The sequence below is a fragment of the Lithobates pipiens genome, unplaced genomic scaffold (genome assembly GCF_037356315.1).
Source record: "Lithobates pipiens isolate NorthernLeopardFrog02 unplaced genomic scaffold, aLitPip1_a1.2 Scaffold_13, whole genome shotgun sequence".
Taxonomy (NCBI): domain Eukaryota; kingdom Metazoa; phylum Chordata; class Amphibia; order Anura; family Ranidae; genus Lithobates; species Lithobates pipiens.
The window spans coordinates 406030038-406047594 of NW_027507718.1; the positions used below are offsets into that span (position 1 = coordinate 406030038).

General features: G+C 44.3%; 1 protein-coding gene across 1 annotated transcript in view; it reads right to left on the reverse strand.

Moving 5' to 3' along the window:
- The window catches only part of SRD5A3 (steroid 5 alpha-reductase 3), a 42859-nt gene extending 30977 nt beyond the window's left edge, over positions 1 to 11882 (reverse strand). Inside the window, exons 1-2 of the mRNA XM_077477471.1 lie at positions 11482 to 11882; positions 3515 to 3666 (exon numbers count right to left, since the gene is read on the reverse strand). Coding sequence (XP_077333597.1) covers positions 3515 to 3666; positions 11482 to 11693 — 364 coding nt within the window. The 5' untranslated portion in view covers positions 11694 to 11882. The remainder of the gene's footprint in view (positions 1 to 3514; positions 3667 to 11481) is intronic.
- Positions 11883 to 17557: the final 5675 nt, after the last annotated feature.

The following is a 17557-nucleotide window of genomic DNA, read 5'->3' on the forward strand; positions in this document are numbered from 1 at the left end:
GTGCGGAAGTGACGTTGTTGCGTACTGCGCATGCGCGATGCGTTCCAAACGCTCGCGCCGTGCGTTCCAACATAGTTTCGGCAATACAGTTCAGCGAAACCATCACATAATGTTACGGAAGTGATGTTACACACAACACAAACACGGGCCACGTTGTTGCGTACTGCGCATGCGCGATGCGTTCCAAACACTTGCGCCGTGCGTTCCAACATAGTTTCGGCAATACAGTTCAGCGAAACCATCACATAATGTTACGGAAGTGAAGTTACACACAACACAAACACTGGGCCGTTCGTTACAACACTAATACTTCCCTTGTTACCTAGTAGGTTTTGCATTGCTGGGACTTGTAGTGCCTATCCTGAGCTACATGCTTCAATGTTCAGTGTCCTCATCCCTATCCCCATGCTTCAATGTTCAGTGTCCTCATCCCTATCCCCGAGCTTCAATGTTCAGTGTCCTCATCCCTATCCCCCTGCTTCAATGTTCAGTGTCCTCATCCTTATCCCCGAGCTTCAATGTTCAGTGTCCTCATCCCTATCCCCCTGCTTCAATGTTCAGTGTCCTCATCCCTATCCCCGAGCTTCAATGTTCAGTGTCCATCCTTATCCCTGTGCTTCAATGTTCAGTGTCCTCATCCCTATCCGCAAGCTTCAATGTTCAGTGTCCTCATCCTTATCCCCATGCTTCGATGTTCAGTGTCCTCATCGAAGCAGGGGGATAAGGATGAGGACACTGAACATTGAAGCTCGCGGATAGGGATGAGGACACTGAACATTGAAGCAGGGGGATAGGGATGAGGACACTGAACATTGAAGCAGGGGGATAGGGATGAGGACACTGAACATTGAAGCTCGGGGATAAGGATGAGGACCCTGAACATTGAAGCAGGGGGATAAGGATGAGGACACTGAACATTGAAGCAGGGGGATAGGGATGAGGACACTGAACATTGAAGCAGGGGGATAGGGATGAGGACACTGAACATTGAAGCAGGGGGATAGGGATGAGGACACTGAACATTGAAGCTCAGGGATAAGGATGAGGACACTGAACATTGAAGCACAGGGATAAGGATGAGGACACTGAACATTTAAAGCTTGCGGATAGGGATGAGGACACTGAACATTGAAGCACAGGGATAAGGATGAGGACACTGAACATTTAAAGCTTGCGGATAGGGATGAGGACACTGAACATTGAAGCAGGGGGATAAGGATGAGGACACTGAACATTGAAGCTTGCGGATAGGGATGAGGACACTGAACATTGAAGCATGGGGATAGGGATGAGGACACTGAACATTGAAGCACAGGGATAAGGATGAGGACACTGAACATTGAAGCTCGCGGATAGGGATGAGGACACTGAACATTGAAGCATGGGGATAGGGATGAGGACACTGAACATTGAAGCACAGGGATAAGGATGAGGACACTGAACATTGAAGCTCGCGGATAGGGATGAGGACACTGAACATTGAAGCACGGGGATAAGGATGGACACTGAACATTGAAGCACGGGGATAAGGATGGACACTGAACATTGAAGCATGTAGCTCAGGATAGGCACTACAAGTCCCAGCAATGCAAAACCTACTAGGTAACAAGGGAAGTATTAGTGTTGTAACGAACACTTCCGTAACATTATGTGATGGTTACGCTGAACTGTATTGCCGAAACTATGTTGGAACGCACGGCGCAAGTGTTTGGAACGCATCGCGCATGCGCAGTACGCAACAACGTGGCCCGTGTTTGTGTTGTGTGTAACATCACTTCCGTAACATTATGTGATGGTTTCGCTGAACTGTATTGCCGAAACTATGTTGGAACGCACGGCGCGAGCGTTTGGAACGCATCGCGCATGCGCAGTACGCAACAACGTCACTTCCGCACCATCCTGTGATAGGCAGCAAACTGTGACACTACACCGGGTCCCTTTGTCCTTGATCTGTCAGGATGGAGAGTGGAGGAAGGATCCGGTAAATCTGTCATTTACCGGCTCGTTCCTTATCCAAATGAACAGAGTCAGTGATCACTGCCTCTGTCCCTTTATAACTGAGCATTGTAAAGCAGAGCATTGTGTTTACGATGCTCAAGATTATGAATGGAGAGGGGCCTCTGTCTCCTGTCCATTCATCTCCAGTGCAGCTGAGGCTGCAGAGAAAGGGACTGGGGAATCTGTGTCCTCAGTCCCTTTCCCTGTCTCAAAAGGGAGATGTCAGGGGTCTGCTAAGACCCCCCCCCCCCCCCCCCCCCGATATCTCAGCAGAGCCCCCAAACAGGGTCGATTAAAAAAAAAAATGTAATTGTACAAAATAAAATATAACTACTGACAGTCCACACGTCATCAGTGCTGCATATAAGTGCCACTGTCACATGAAATTAAAAAGAAGCATCGGTACTTGCTTGTACTCGGTCTTAAAAACAAGACTTAACAATCACTTTAAAAGTTTGAACATGCATTACATACACAGGTTTAGCCATTGTTATATACAACGTCTTTTTATATAAACACCAAAATTTCATAAAACAAAAATATTTGCTTTTTTGACAAATGGAAGTGCGACTTTAAAAAATAAATAAAAAATTATGTAAACTCTATTGGCTGTTATGCCAGTCTGCAAGTGGAGGTGGGGGAAGTAAATGGGAGTGAGGGCACAGGGTAGAGAACTGGATGGTCTGGGGAGGCTGCCATTTTACACAGTGCTAAGCACTGCTACCTTGCTGGGAGGGGAAACGCTCACCCCGTCACATCCAGACATGAATCCAACAGAGGAGTTCCTCTTTTGTGGTTTGCAGGACATTGCGTTAGAACTCCTAGGCAGCAGGCAGACAGCAGGAGCCTGCATCTGTCAGCCAATACAGCTTGCCAATAGTCAGGTGGCTGGGACTGGGGCTTTAACAGACAGGTGGAGTTCTGAGAAAAAACGGAAGTTCAGCTGTGTTATTGGAGGAGATTTTAGTCCACTAAAATGCAAGGGTTAATAGCCAATTTTTTCTAGGGAAGAGGAGAAACCATTTTACTTAACTGATCCTTTGCTCCCCCACAATATAGAAGTGGGCTCTTCCTTTGAGTTCTCAAGTCCAGTGTGGGGCTATGGACCTTGTTCTTGTCTTGATGACATCAAGACCCTAAGACCGTGGGGGTGCAGCAGCTGCTGGGATCAGTCTAACTAAGGGGAGGAGTGAAGGATCAGGAAAATGCATCTCCTTTAAATTTTTCCCTAAACATAAATGAACAATTAACCCTTGCAGTGCGGGCACAACTCCACTGCAAAGGATAATTTTTTTATTTGCCCGGAGTTGGGCTTTAAAGGCAAGTTGGAATGTTTAATGCCACTCAGGATGAACTCTGAGCTGACTATGCACATAGTTATCATTGCAGAGTTTTTCTTTTTATAGACAGTACATAGCAAGTTACAAATTTAAAAGATTGGACTATAGGATAGCCCTGGAGCCCCATGCACAATTTACACGGTCCTTTTGTATTGTGTGGGAATTTTATTGCTCACCTGATATTTTTTGTTGTGGCTCCTTGTTGAAGAAATGAAGTAGTGACTGCAGCCACTGTGGTATTTCTACTCCAAACAGCTGTGACTGCACAACTAACCAAAGCAGTGCCCCGTTCCAGAAAACAGACAAATAATAAAAGTGTGAGAACCACCTGTGGGGAGAAAAAAAAAAAAAAAAGGGGGGAGGGGGGGCAAACATTAATACATAGATGATTAACCTGGGTATACAGGAGATGAAGTGATTTGATTCCACAGGAAATACCCAAAATACATCTGCTAGCATATGCTGTGTCACCTCTTGTTGGTCCCTTAACCAGAGCATTTCTACTCCAGGGACTCTTCCTTTTATTGTGAGTTCATTATTAGTGGGACTGCTTTAGCAGTCCCACTATTGTTATTTTTTTATTAATCATCATCATCATCTTTTTAATTTCATCATTCCGTACGTTTTTTGGCTCTGCGTAACTTCTGCATACTTTCAGCTATTAAAGCCATTCAACTTTTAAAATGTTCAGCACTTTCAGCTGATGAAGGGACATCTTCAACTTTTTTCCCACTATTTATACATGTTGCCATGGTTACCAAAGCTTCTTATACACAGTGATGGGCGGTGGGGGACAGCACAGACACACCATGTACTGATTTATAATAGAGGAATTTGATGGGGCAATTCTGATGGTGGCAATATGATGGGGCAAATTTGATGGGGGCAAGTTTTGACGCTATTCAGCATTTCCACGCATTTTCTCCAGGAAATGCATTTGCTAGTATCAAAGCTGAACTCTGGGCACAAAAAAAAAACCCACATTTAAAATGGATTCCTCAACAGCTAAAAGGGATATAAATCCACCTTGTGTGCACCAAATGTATTTCTAAACCCAGATGTTACCTTGTAAAAAGTAACATAGGCATCATCACTGTGCTATACATAGCCTGTGCAGACAGCAGAGTTTTGGGAGGTACCCAGCAGGTCCACCAACTACAGGCTGTCTGCAGAAAAATAAAAGAAGAGGGGCGGAGATAAGACCAGTCATCCTGTGCAAGGAGAGAGAGACCAGTAGTGACTGGTCTTATTACAGGAAATCTCAGCAAAAAGGCAAAGCACAAGAATTTGATGCTGGATTACTGCACAGATCTGGAAGAAATACACAAAGTACACCAAGATTAAAAGGAAGAATACGCATGACTCTTGTATTTAGATATTTATTTAGTCAGAATAAGTTCACCTTTTAAGGCAAATTATATTGGGGCAATATACAACAAGAGTTACTGAATGAAGCCCCAAAATTGTGGGGATTAGGTATCTATTTATATATGTGGTAGCAGTTTTATTATATTAATACTGAGAAATATGGGTAATGGAGGACGTCAGTCTGTTAGTAGTGCAAATCATATTATTCCCAGTGATTTTTATTCTATACTCTAGGGGTCCCTGTTGAGTTCATTTTCCCTTGTCCCCATGTTCATTTCTGGCACACATCTGGTGGATGGAGCCTCTACAGGGTTTTATGGTTAATTAATTTTCTCATGTGTGTGCCCTCTGGTTAGGACTCTCCTTTCAGTGGTAATTATTATGGTGATCTTGAATAGCACGTCAGCTTACCATATGGGTTTAAACTCTTTAATATGGCAGTAACTGGGGATTAGATTAAGAATATATTAATTTGGGTGGCTGTCCTTATGATAGTGGGTAGGCAACACTGTTTGCCAGAATTTATCCTGGTATATTCCCATTTTTTATTTTTTTACTTTTTCAATACAAAGTATATCCATTTCCTTTACAATACTGGCAATTCTGTCTCCTATATGGAGATATAAGATCCGCCACCTGAGACATATATAGAGGCTTGGTTCTTCCTGTGTATTACATAACGCGACAATTCAGTGCATCGCCTGTGCCCCAGGACGTAAGCTTGTGACGAAACGTGCATCGGGATGAGTGGCGTGCCTGCTCCCGGGAGGATGTGTGTTCGCTAACTGGCCAGCTTTTTTTTTTCAAATTGATGCTACATTTTATGCTTCCAATGTAAGTGCAGCCTTTTAATCTTAATAAAACCTATATGTTTTGATTTACACAGTGGTAAGTTCTTTCCTTTTTGGGTAAGCCTGCCCGGCTCATGTTCATGGTAACTGGATCATCCAGTCTCCTTGGTGTGATTGGTCGGTATCCTGCCCATTATATGCAAGGAATCCATTTGTGAGCTGATATCCCATGGATAAAAGCCCTGGCTGTGTTGATAGCCACAAGCGTATTTAGCTTCCCTTCCAATAAGCACACACCATGTGATGGAGGTTCACAAGTCTGTAGCAGTGTTTGAGTTGTTTCACGACATATGAACTGTGCATAACCTTGAATATTCACTTGTGGTTGATGGACTTATGTACAATTTATAATTCGAGTATATATTCATTTATTAGTCTCCTTCAATTGTTAATCATTCACTATTTGTTATAATATCACTAAGTGTGGTAGTTACATATTTCTAAAGAAAGCCTGTAAACATTGGAGAAAGTTGCTACCATGATAGAGGTAAGTAAGCAGTTGGAGTGGGATTAGGGAGGTTTACATAGATTGTTAGAAGGTCTTGGGGGAGGGGTTAAAGAGTAACTCCATATTTGTTGAGAAATAAAACAACATTTCCCTTTGGGTGATCTATATACATTTTCTGTGTTAATGTACGAAATGAATGTGAATGGGAGCGATTTCAGAATTATTTGTCAGCTGCTGCACTTGCAGGGCTCTAATGGGGAAAGCTGCAGGGTCTGCATCCTTTTAGATGTGATTTCCCTTTGGAAGTACCTCACCCAAAATTCAATTTTTTGTTGCAATGTCCAAAATCAGACTTCTGTAAAAAATCATAAATCCAGCCAAAAAGCAGGAAATGACATTTCTGGGGGGCAGTCTGTATACCATCTGTGTAGACGGCCACCAGGTAGCCATATTGCATTTTACAGAAAATGACAGAGCTGCAGATTAAAAATTACCTTTCCTTTTCAATAACATTCAATTACAATAGGACTTGTGTAGTAATTGTATAAGCTGTACTATTGATTGATTTTTTATTATTTTTTTACCCATGAAAGTGGAGTTACCCTTTAATGTTTGTTTATAAAGATAGTTCTGTACTTTTAAAGGGAATCTGCCATTAAGGTAAATACTTGCGCAACACACACAATGCATTCCAGGATAGTGAAACAATTGCTTTCTATGCGCCCTAGGGGCGACTGACGTTCTTCCAGTGCAGAAAGACACCAGTCTCCACACTATGTTAACCAACCCCTAAAGTGGTATTCAAGACTAAATCTAACTAACTAAGCTTAAAGTGGTAGTAAACTCCACTTTTGAACTTGTACCTACAGGTAAACCTATAAGGCGGCTTACCTGTAGGTACAGTACACATCTCCTGAACTTGCACTGTTAGGAGATATTCACACGACATACAGCTGGAGCGTGCAAACCCAGAAAGATGGAAGCGCCAGGGAGCCGTGACAGCAATGCACTGGAGGGCTCCTCGGACAGGCAAGTCCGTCATAATGTGCTAGTATGCAGAGCATACCAGTACATTATGACTTAAACTTGCCAGGGGGCTCAATTTTTTTTATTTTTCTGCCGTTTACTACAGCTTAAAGGTGGGTTTCATAGTGCTTCACTGCAGTTTAGCTGCGGTGTCCCATAGACTTTCTATTATGTACCACATTGCCGACGTGTTTTCTGAAAGCACACCAAAGATGCAGCAAAAAATAGAAAATGCAGGCCATAATTGAAAGTTTATGGGAAACTGCAGCTAACCCACATGAGAACTGCGGGTACACCTGCGCTGCGGCCAAATTGCAACACAACAGTATGAAACAGCCCTAAAACAGCTCCCACCTCCCCCCTAACCTCCTATAACAACTACCCTGTAAAAAAGGAACATGCATATACTTGCTTACCTATTCTGAAAGCGCTGTGGTCCAGTTACATGATCTTCCAGCCAACTTCAAGGGAAAGGGAGGGCCAACAAAGAAATGTCTGAACAGTGACATCACCAATAGAGTTAATATGGGGCACCTGTTGTCGGCTTTCCCTCTTTTCCTCTAAAGCTGCTTGCCAGTGTTCTGGCATATGGCGTCCGTCCATCGGATAGTGTCCGTCCCGTACTGCGCAGGCGCAGCGCTTGCGCAGTACGGAGCAGAAGGAAATTCTGAAAATCTCCGAAGATGAATGGCGCCTGCGCCGTAAGTGGAGGTGCTAGCCCCAATATCCAAGTGGACATAGGGCTGAAAATATTAGAGGGCCCCTCACCACGCTTCGGGCATGGACTCGCTGCGCTCGGCTCTTTTTATTCCAACTCTATGTCCACTTGGATGGTGGGGCTAGAACCTGGACTCACGGCGCAGGCGCCGTTCATCTTCGGCTATTTTCAGAATTTGTGTGTCCTGCGCATGCACAGTGCACAGCGGACACTATCCGATCGGTCCTATCACAATGTGATAGGACACTGGGAGCTGATCACTGGAGCTATGGGAAAAGAAGAATATGCATCTTACTTCTACAGGGTAATTAGTGTAGGACTAAGGAGATAGGCCGGAGCTTCGTTAAATCTAGGTTGGAATTCCACTTGCATCAAATATAGATTCACATTGATAAAAGAGAAAATTGAAAACAGCAGTGTGATTATCAATGCAACAATCACTATGTACAGCAGCTATATCAGGTTTGTGGTAGCTTTGCATTTTTTACAGTTGATAATTACAAAAACAGGGAACTCAATTCAGATATGAATAAGAGGGTGGAGGGAGTGGGGTTTGGTATTCTCTCACATCTCCTGAATTGCTTCCTCATCGGAAAAAGGAAATAATTTCTCAACACAACCGATTACAACAGATGTCATTTTCCCATCTCACATAGGGCCGGTGTAGTGTCATATTTTGCTCCCCATCGTAGAATGCTTCGGAAGTGACGTTGCGGCCAGAAATTTCACACTGCGCATGTGCGATGCATTCCCAACACTTGCGCCATACGCTCCAAAGGATTTGCGACAATGCAGACCAGTGAAACTGTCAGATAATGTCACGGAAGTGAGGGGAGGTAATCCCCTCCCCAAGCCACGGTTACCCGCCACTCTCCGCTCTGTCTAAAGTTAACGTCACTCTCTCTAAAGTTAGCATCATGATTACCTCCCTCACTTCCATGACATTGTCTGACGGTTTCACTGAACTACATTGTCACAAATCCTCTGGAACGCATGCGCAAGGGTTTGGAACACATTGCGCATGTGCAGTGCGACATTTCTGGCCACAACGTCCCTTCCGGAGCATTCTAAGATGGGGAGCAAAATATGACACTACACCGGTTCACACCAGCATTTGGGGTGTCATTAGGAAAATAATGACACTTGCAGCAGATTGCACACCCAGTGTGTTTTGAAGACGCTGCGGGAAACGTGAATGGAATGCAGGTCTCCCGCACCGTGTTCTGGTGTGAATGCAACTGTACATGTCTGAGCTAAAGTGGAGAGTCTTCCCAATCTGTACTTTGCCAAAGCAGGTTTTGTTTTTTTCCCTGGACACTTTTACTCCTGGCGGGAAAAAAAGCAACTAAAAAGGAAAAAAAAAGAAGAAAAAAAAAAAATACACCTCACCCGCAGACTTCGGAATGTTTTTTGTGTTTGGTATTTGCATTTCTGTCATGGTTGTTTTGGACACCAAGCGTCCAATATTTTCTAATAATGTCGTTTCTGTTGGACTCTTATATACGATCTCTGGGTATACCCTTTATTATACATAATGATTTTATTGTGCCTTTTACAATACGTTTTGTTGTCTACCAGTGACACTTTTTCTGTATTTTGACTATTTCTGCAAATAAACTACTTGGGGGGAGAAAAAAAAAAAAAAAAAAAAGAGAGAAAATGCCCCTAAAGTGCCATCTGGACCACATTTTTAGGCGTTCGTTGATGCCACTGGCCAGAATATTAACTAATTCCGGCCACTGAAATAAATGCTCATAGGCTAAATGCTTGGGTTGCCACCTCATCCCTTGCCGAACAGCCGCTGCAGTTTTACTGTGGCAGAATGGCACAGCTGGGCGAAACGACATTACCGATTCGGTATTTACACGCCTTGCATAGAGTGGTGCACTGACGCACCTTGCACATGTGACGACCCCATCTGGGGAGTGTATTTCATTCGCTTAAACCTAATTTTTTAAACTATATCACATCATCGAGTTTCTCTCTCATATATCCCTGCATTGGAAACCCGGGATCCAGTAACCAGCACAGAACCCTGGGGCGGTTCAAACACGTGTTTTGACTATACGTAACAGCCGAGTCACACGCTCTAAGGTGAGCACACATTACCTAGGGGGTCACCGGATTGCACCAATGCATGATCTGCAGCACGAATGGATATAGAAGCATGCCAATAATAGCACAACTGGATATCACACATATGCACTTCAATACGTTCTGTCAACAGGATTTTCATAAACTACTTACAGGATTATTTTTTTTTTTTATTAGAACTGTTTCAATAAGAACTGTGTGGCACAGAAGCACTCTTTTGGAATTCATGCATATGCACTTCTTTTCAATAAGATTGTCACATTATTCTTTATTAATTGTTTGTCACAGAAGCACTTTTTATGGAAATTACTTATAAGGGGATTTTTTTATACACCTATTGGACAGTACCAGTAACACAGATCACTCAGGGTTACAGGAGCACTTTATTATAAATTCTGATGTGTTTACACAGTGTTATTATCAGTTACATTATATTTAAAAAAACTTTTTTAATTATGTATTTTTATTATTTACACGTGTCTGTAGGTTTATACGAGTTTGATAGACTATGGTACAAGCTTACATGGTGTAGCACGCTTTAGCGCAGCGTAGAATTTATTGTGGCAGCTATAGCAGGCTTGCTTTGCCGGGAAGGCTTCTACTGACATTCTCCCATGATTGCGGCTAAGGATAAGCTCCAGCGTGTTTGCATGCTCCATGTGCAGAGCCCGCCAGGAAGTCGGCGCAGTGCTGCGCTAATCACAGGCAGGGAGACATTGCCCTGATGCGCAGCTGCAGAGATCGGGCAATGTGTCACTGCCTGTGATTAGCGCAGCGCCAACTTCCTGGCGGGCTCTGCACATGGAGCATGCAAACACGCCGGAGCTCATCCCTAATTGTGGGACTCCGCTGCTTACAGATTGGGATAAAGAGCCAATCACAGCGGCCCTTTACCACGTGATCAGTTGTGTCCAATAACAGCTGATTACGGATGTAAACACAAGGTGCTTATCGGCTCTCCTTTCCTTGCGTTGACAGCTCGAGGAAAGGAGAAGAGAGCTGGTAACCGGCTTGTGTTAAAGGGATACAAATTCCATATGGGTACAGTGTTGCATGATAGCGCAATTGTAATTCAGCAGGAAGGGGGTGAAAGTGCCCGTTATTGAAGTGCTTTAACTCACTTAGTGGCTTATTGGCATTAAATTAGCCCCAGAACCTGTGTAATTAATATATTACAGATGAGGCGGAAACCCTACTAAACACGCCTAGCATTCACACGTGTTTAGGCCCTTTCAGACTTTTTTTCCTGCCCAAGCGCTCCTCTTATTTCTTATTTTGCTCTGCCTGGACAGACACACATGCTAAAACAGAGGGGTGTATAGAGGCAGAGGACTAAACCCGCTATATGCCTCCAACAACAGCATAGTATGCATGAGAGCTAAAGCAGCAGTTTTCTAACTACAGCACATAGTAGCCGGGAGAAAGGCGCCCCCAGCGGTAATGGAGAGTCAGCACACATATAGAACTACAAGTGTGCAGCACAATGACATCAATGGATCAGCTTGTAGAAGTACCAACAAGGGAGGGTCTTCCCGTCCATCCCCACCAATCAGAATCCTAGACTCCGCCCAGAAGCCTAGATCGCCATCTGGTTGCTACGGACAATCCCTAGTGTGCCGGTCATGTGACCCCGCTCACCTCTTCGGCAGATCGAAGCAGTGCAGCCATGCGGGCCGTCCAATCTTAGTCTTCCCATAGCGGATGAGATCCTGGAAGATGGCGCACAATGGGGAGCTCCGGCGGGCACAGTCCCCCAGCACATGGAAGAACAGAGCTATGAGGAAGGCGAAATCTAACAGGAGCCACAAAGCAGCGATGACACTCACTCCTGTGCCAGAGAGGAGCAACATGGCCGCCGCCGCCTCACTTACACCCAGCTGCTTGTTTCCAAACTACATGGACATATAGAACGACTTCCCGATATTGCCCGGGACACTTCCACTTATTAGACTCCTCCTCCCCCTCCACATCTGCAGCTCATAACCTTCGTTCATATCGGAACTAGTTAGCCGTTTCATGTTCTTCCGGTGTTTCATAAGATTTGGCGACCCGTCAGAATATGTAACGGAAGTGACGTTACGCCGCCGACATCATGCTACACCCCGCACTGCTCCATAGTAAGGATAGAGTGATAAGGGGGCAAGCGGACATCTTGTTACACCCACCGCAGTTTTGCATTTTACATTTATCTTTAAAGCGGTAGTAAACCCGCACATTTTTTTTTTTAAACCTGCAAAGCAAAAGGCATAATGAGCTAGTATGCACTGCATACTAGCTCATTATGAAATACTTACCTTAGAACGAGGCCCCCGATCCACGCCGAGGGAGCTGACATGCTCCCTTGGCATTTCTTCCGGGTATCGCGGCTCCGGCGCTGTGAGTGGCCAGAGCCGCGATATCCATGCGCGGGAGATTTCATTCCGGCCAGCCGGCCACTGCCGGATTTTCAGGCCGAGAATCCCCTTGTGCGCATGCGCCGCTGCAGTCAGCGGCGCATACCGAGGGGAATATCTCCTAAACCGTACAGGTTTAGGAGATATTTTTTTTACCTACAGGTAAGCCTTATTATAGATTCTGCAGAAGGTACGCCCCTTTCCGAAAGTCCCCCGCTGCCTGCTGGGAAACACACGGATCCCAGAGACAGTGGGACCAACCTTATTGCGCAGCGCGACTCACGCATGCGCAGTAGGGAACTGGGAAATAAAGCCGAAAGGCTCCACTTCCTGATTCCCATACCCAAGATGGCGGCGGTAGCACCCGAGAGACGATCGAGAGATCGGCTTCGGGTGCCGACATCGCGGGCGCGCTGAGCGGGTAAGTGTCACTATTTTAAAAGTCAGCAGCTGCAGTATTTGTAGCTGTTGGCTTTAAAAAAAAAAAAAAACGGAGTCCCGCAAATTATTATTTTTTTAAAGTCAGCAGCTGCAAATACTGCAGCTGCTGACTTTTAAAATAAGGATACTCACCTGTTCCAGGAATTTTGGCACCCGAAGCCGTGCCGTTCCTCAGATGCTGCCGCCACCATCTTCCGTAAGGGAATCAAGAATTGAAGCCTTGTGGCTTCACTTCCCGGTTCCCTACTGCGCATGCGCAAGTCGCGCAGCGCAATCCGAACCATCCGCAAGTCGCGCAGCGCAATCCGAACCATCCCGCTGTCTCTGGGACCCGTGTGTGTCCCAGCAGACAGTGCGGTGGGACAGGAAGGGGCATAGACTCCCGTAGGGGTCTATGCCTGGAAGTGGGTGCACATACCTGTATTAGTGGTTGTGCACATATAGGCACCCCCTCTCCCCTGAAAGGTGCCAAATGTGACCGTAGGGGGGAGGGTTCTGAAAAGCGGAGGTTCAATTTTTGTGTGAACCTCTGCTTTAAAGCCACAAGTGCTTTTTTAATCACTACTATTCCTTTATATTGGCGTTTGGAATTTAGAAATGCAACCATTTAGAAATCAGATGAAAGGTTTAGTGCTGGAAAACACTTTTTGAAAGCTAAAAAATGCATTTTATATACAACTATATAGATCAGACCAAAATCAAGAGGAACGAGGGGCATTGCTCTAAATCAGTGACAGTTGGGTGCTATGGTAAACTGACGTTATATAGTGAAATACAGTACTGAGAACCAGTTTGACTGTTTAGATGTTTAATTTTAAAAGCAGCAGCAACCCTGCTCATCTCATAGGTTTGCTAATCTGACAGAAGTTTGTCAGACGGAGTTCTCAGTACTGTATTTCAGTATATAATCTTCGTTTACAGTTGAAAATAAGTGTAAAATGCAAAACTCTGATGGGTGTAACAAGATGTCCGCTTGCCCCCTTCTCAGTGTATCCTTACTATTGAACTTTTTGGAAAACAGCGCTGTCCAAACAATAACTAAATTAATCAAACCAAGGCCTAAGCCGGTGAAAACAAACTCTAAAAGTGATAATATAAATAATAACAGTATAAATTCCTGCTGCAACCCAATGTGAGATACCCACACTAGACACAAACCCAAAAAATAAGGCTGCGCTAAAACTTATACATTACAGTATTAACAATGTGACGTGTTAAATTCTAGTATTAAACAATGTATACTATCAAGAAAAATTGTGTATAAAAACATCAAACTTGAAGCACATAAAAAGTCCAAAGAGAGGGAAGTACGAAGGTATGGAATAAGTCCCTTGAAGTGACTCTTTACAAACACCCTTCAGATGTATAGCAGGTGCGCCCAAAGAGGAAGTTCTATCCACCACCTATTTCAATGAGGCTTACCAGCTGCCAAGATCTCTTTTTAGGGAGATCATACAGGCATGAAGAAAAAACGATCGTTCCTGGTCTCTCCGATGGGTTCTGCTGGCGTCTCCACCTCTTATATCTCTTTCTTACAACGTCTCACATTCCACCGAATTTTTTAGATAAGACATACAGAAGGTCCAGCTTCAAAGAGGTGACAGGTGTCCCGTTTTCTTTCAGCCTCTCCAAGGTTACATGAGCTCTTCTCGGTGCCTCGGTACCCGATATGATCTATGTCCTCTCTATCCAGGGAAATCTTGCGAGACTGATGCCCTCTCCTCATGTGTTGATAGTATACATTGTTTAATACTAGAATTTAACACGTCACATTGTTAATACTGTAATGTATAAGTTTTAGCGCAGCCTTATTTTTTGGGTTTATCCTTACTATTGGGGTGTAACAAGATGGCCGGCGACAGACCGCCACTTCCATTACAAATTCTGACGTCGCCCAATCTGATGAAACACCGGAAATATCACTACGTCCCAAACACTTTTTATGACAATAACTTGCATATAAACCTTCAAAATGAGTACTTTTGATTTTTCATGTTCATGGTCCCATAGACTTTAACGGTGTTCCGAGAGCTTTTGAATTTCCCCCGAACACCGCATACTGTTCGGGTTTATCCGAACAACCAAAGTTCGGCCCAAACTTATGCTCGGGCCTAACCGTTTTCCCATCCCTAGTGAGATGTTCAAAGCTTGGGATATTATTTTATAACCTAACCCTGCTTTAAACTTCGCCAGAACTTTATCCCTGACCTGTCTGGTGTGTTCCTTGGTCTTCATGATACTGTTTATTCACGAAGGTTCTCTAACAAACCTCTGAGGGCTTCACAGAACAGCTGTATTTATACTGAGATTAAATTTCACATAAGTGGACTCTATTTACCAATTAGATGAATTCTGAAGGCAATTGGTTCCACTAGATTTTAGTTATTGGTATCAGAGTATCATTTTCCCTCCACTTCATAATTATGTGCCACTTTGTGTTGTTCTATCACATAAAATCCCAATAAAAAACATATTTACGTTTTTGGTTGTAACATGACAAAATTTGGAAAATGTCAAGGGGTATGAATACTTTTTCCAGGCACTGTATATGATTTTAAATTATTCACTCACCGTTTGTTGGTATCTATGATGCTTAATGGAGTTTAGATTTTAGATTACTGATTCTGAGTAGGGATGAGCCGAACACCCCCCGGTTCGGTTCGCACCAGAACTTGCGAACGACCCCCGCGTTCGGTACGAACGTTAGAACCCCATTGAAGTCTATGGGACTCGAACGTTCGAATTGGAAAGTGCTCATTTTAACGGCTAATATGCAAGATAGTGTCCTAAAAAGGGTTTGGCGACCTGCCTCCTGCCTCAGGGGACATGGGTCACTGCAAAAAAAAGTTTTAAAAACTACCGTTTTGGCGGGAGCACTGATTTTAATGACGATTAAAGTGAAAAAAAAAAAGTGAAATATTCCTTTAAATATGGTGCCTGCGGGGTGTCTGTAGTATGCCTGTGAAGTGCCACGTGTTTCCCGTGTTTAGAACAGTCCCTGCACAAAATTACATTAAACGGAAATAACACCATTTAAAACTGCTTGCGGTTTTAATGTTATATCTGGTTCCTGCAATATGGTTGAAAATCATTGAGAAACATGGCATGGGTAGCCCTCCCTGCCCATTACCAGCCTATTTGGGTCTTGTACGCATATTAAGGGGAACCCCGTACCCATATTAAAAAAAGGAAATGCGTGTGGCCCCCAGGCCCTATATACTCAGAACAGCAGTATACAGGCGGTGCAAACAAGACAGGGACTGTGTAGGTTTGTTGTGTTAAGTTGAATCTGTTTGTCATTTTCAACCGGTACATTTTTAAAGTGTAGCTCCAGTCAAAAAAACTATCTTTAAGCTTTTTGGAAAACATAGGGAAGGGTTATCACCCCTGTATAATTTGTTTTGTCGTCCATCTTTTTTCATCTCACTTGCTGCTGTCTCCTTGCGTTTGCAAGTAGGAGATGTTTGTAAGTTGGATGTTTGAAAGTAGGGGCCTGCCCTATATTATAGCGGTATGTACTGGGTACAGAGCACGCAGACAGCACGCACTATCTCCTAACACTACTGACTGCAAGCTCTATTATTAACCACTTGTTAGCCCAATGTTTGCATAAAGTGAAAGATGAAGTTATGCTGAGTAAATAGATATCAAACATGTCACTCTTCAAAATTGCACATGCCCGTGGAATGGCGCCAAACGTCGCTACTTAAAAAATCCCCATAGGCGACGCTTTAAATATTTTTTTACTGGTTACATGTTTTGAGTTGCAGAGGAGGTCTAGGACTAGAATTATTGCTCTCGCTCTAACATTCTCGGCGATACCTCACATGTGTGGCACATGCGAGCACATGGGGACATGGGCGCTTTAATTTTTATTTTATTTTTTTATTGTTCATTTTACTTTATTTATTTTAGTTTGACATTTTTTTTCCCAAAAATATATTTTTGATCACTTTTATTCCTATTACAAGAAATGTAAACATCCCTTGTAATAGGAATATGGGGTGACAGGTCCTCTTTACAGTGAAATCTGGGGGGTCAATATGACCCCACATCTCACCTCTAGGCTGGGAAGCCTGAAATAAAAAATAAAAAAAAGATTCTGGCTTTGATCGTACTGGCGAGTTGGTAGAAGCACCGGAGGGCGGTGAGGGGTGGGGGGCGTCTATGGCTGGGTATTTCAGGGTATCACCGAGTATGGCTGGGTATCTCTGAGTATGGCTGGGTATGGCAATTTATGGCAGGGTATTACAGAGTATTGGCGGGGTATTGGCGTGGTACTACAGAGTAATAGCAGGGTACTGCAGAGTATTGGGGGTACTGCAGAGTAATGGCGGGTACTGCAGAGTATTGGGGGGTACTGCAGAGTAATGGGGGTTACTGCAGAGTAATGGGGGGTACTGCAGAGTAATGGCAGGGTACTGCACTGCAGAGTAATGGCGGGGTACTGCACTGCAGAGTAATGGCGGGGTACTGCAGAGTAATGGCGGGGTACTGCAGAGTAATGGCAGGGTACTGCACTGCAGAGTAATGGCAGGGTACTGCACTGCAGAGTAATGGCGGGGTACTGCACTGCAGAGTAATGGCGGGGTACTGCACTGCAGAGTAATGGCGGGGTACTGCAGAGTAATGGCAGGGTACTGCACTGCAGAGTAATGGCAGGGTACTGCACTGCAGAGTAATGGCGGGGTACTGCACTGCAGAGTAATGGTGGGGTACTGCAGAGTAATGGCGGGGTACTGCAGAGTAATGGCAGGGTACTGCAGAGTATGCACTGGTATTGCAGAGTATTGGCAGGGAATTGAGGGGTTAAATTCGGTGAGCGGCGATGTGGGCACTGCAGATGCAGCCCACATCGCTGCTGACACCGATCTCTTTCC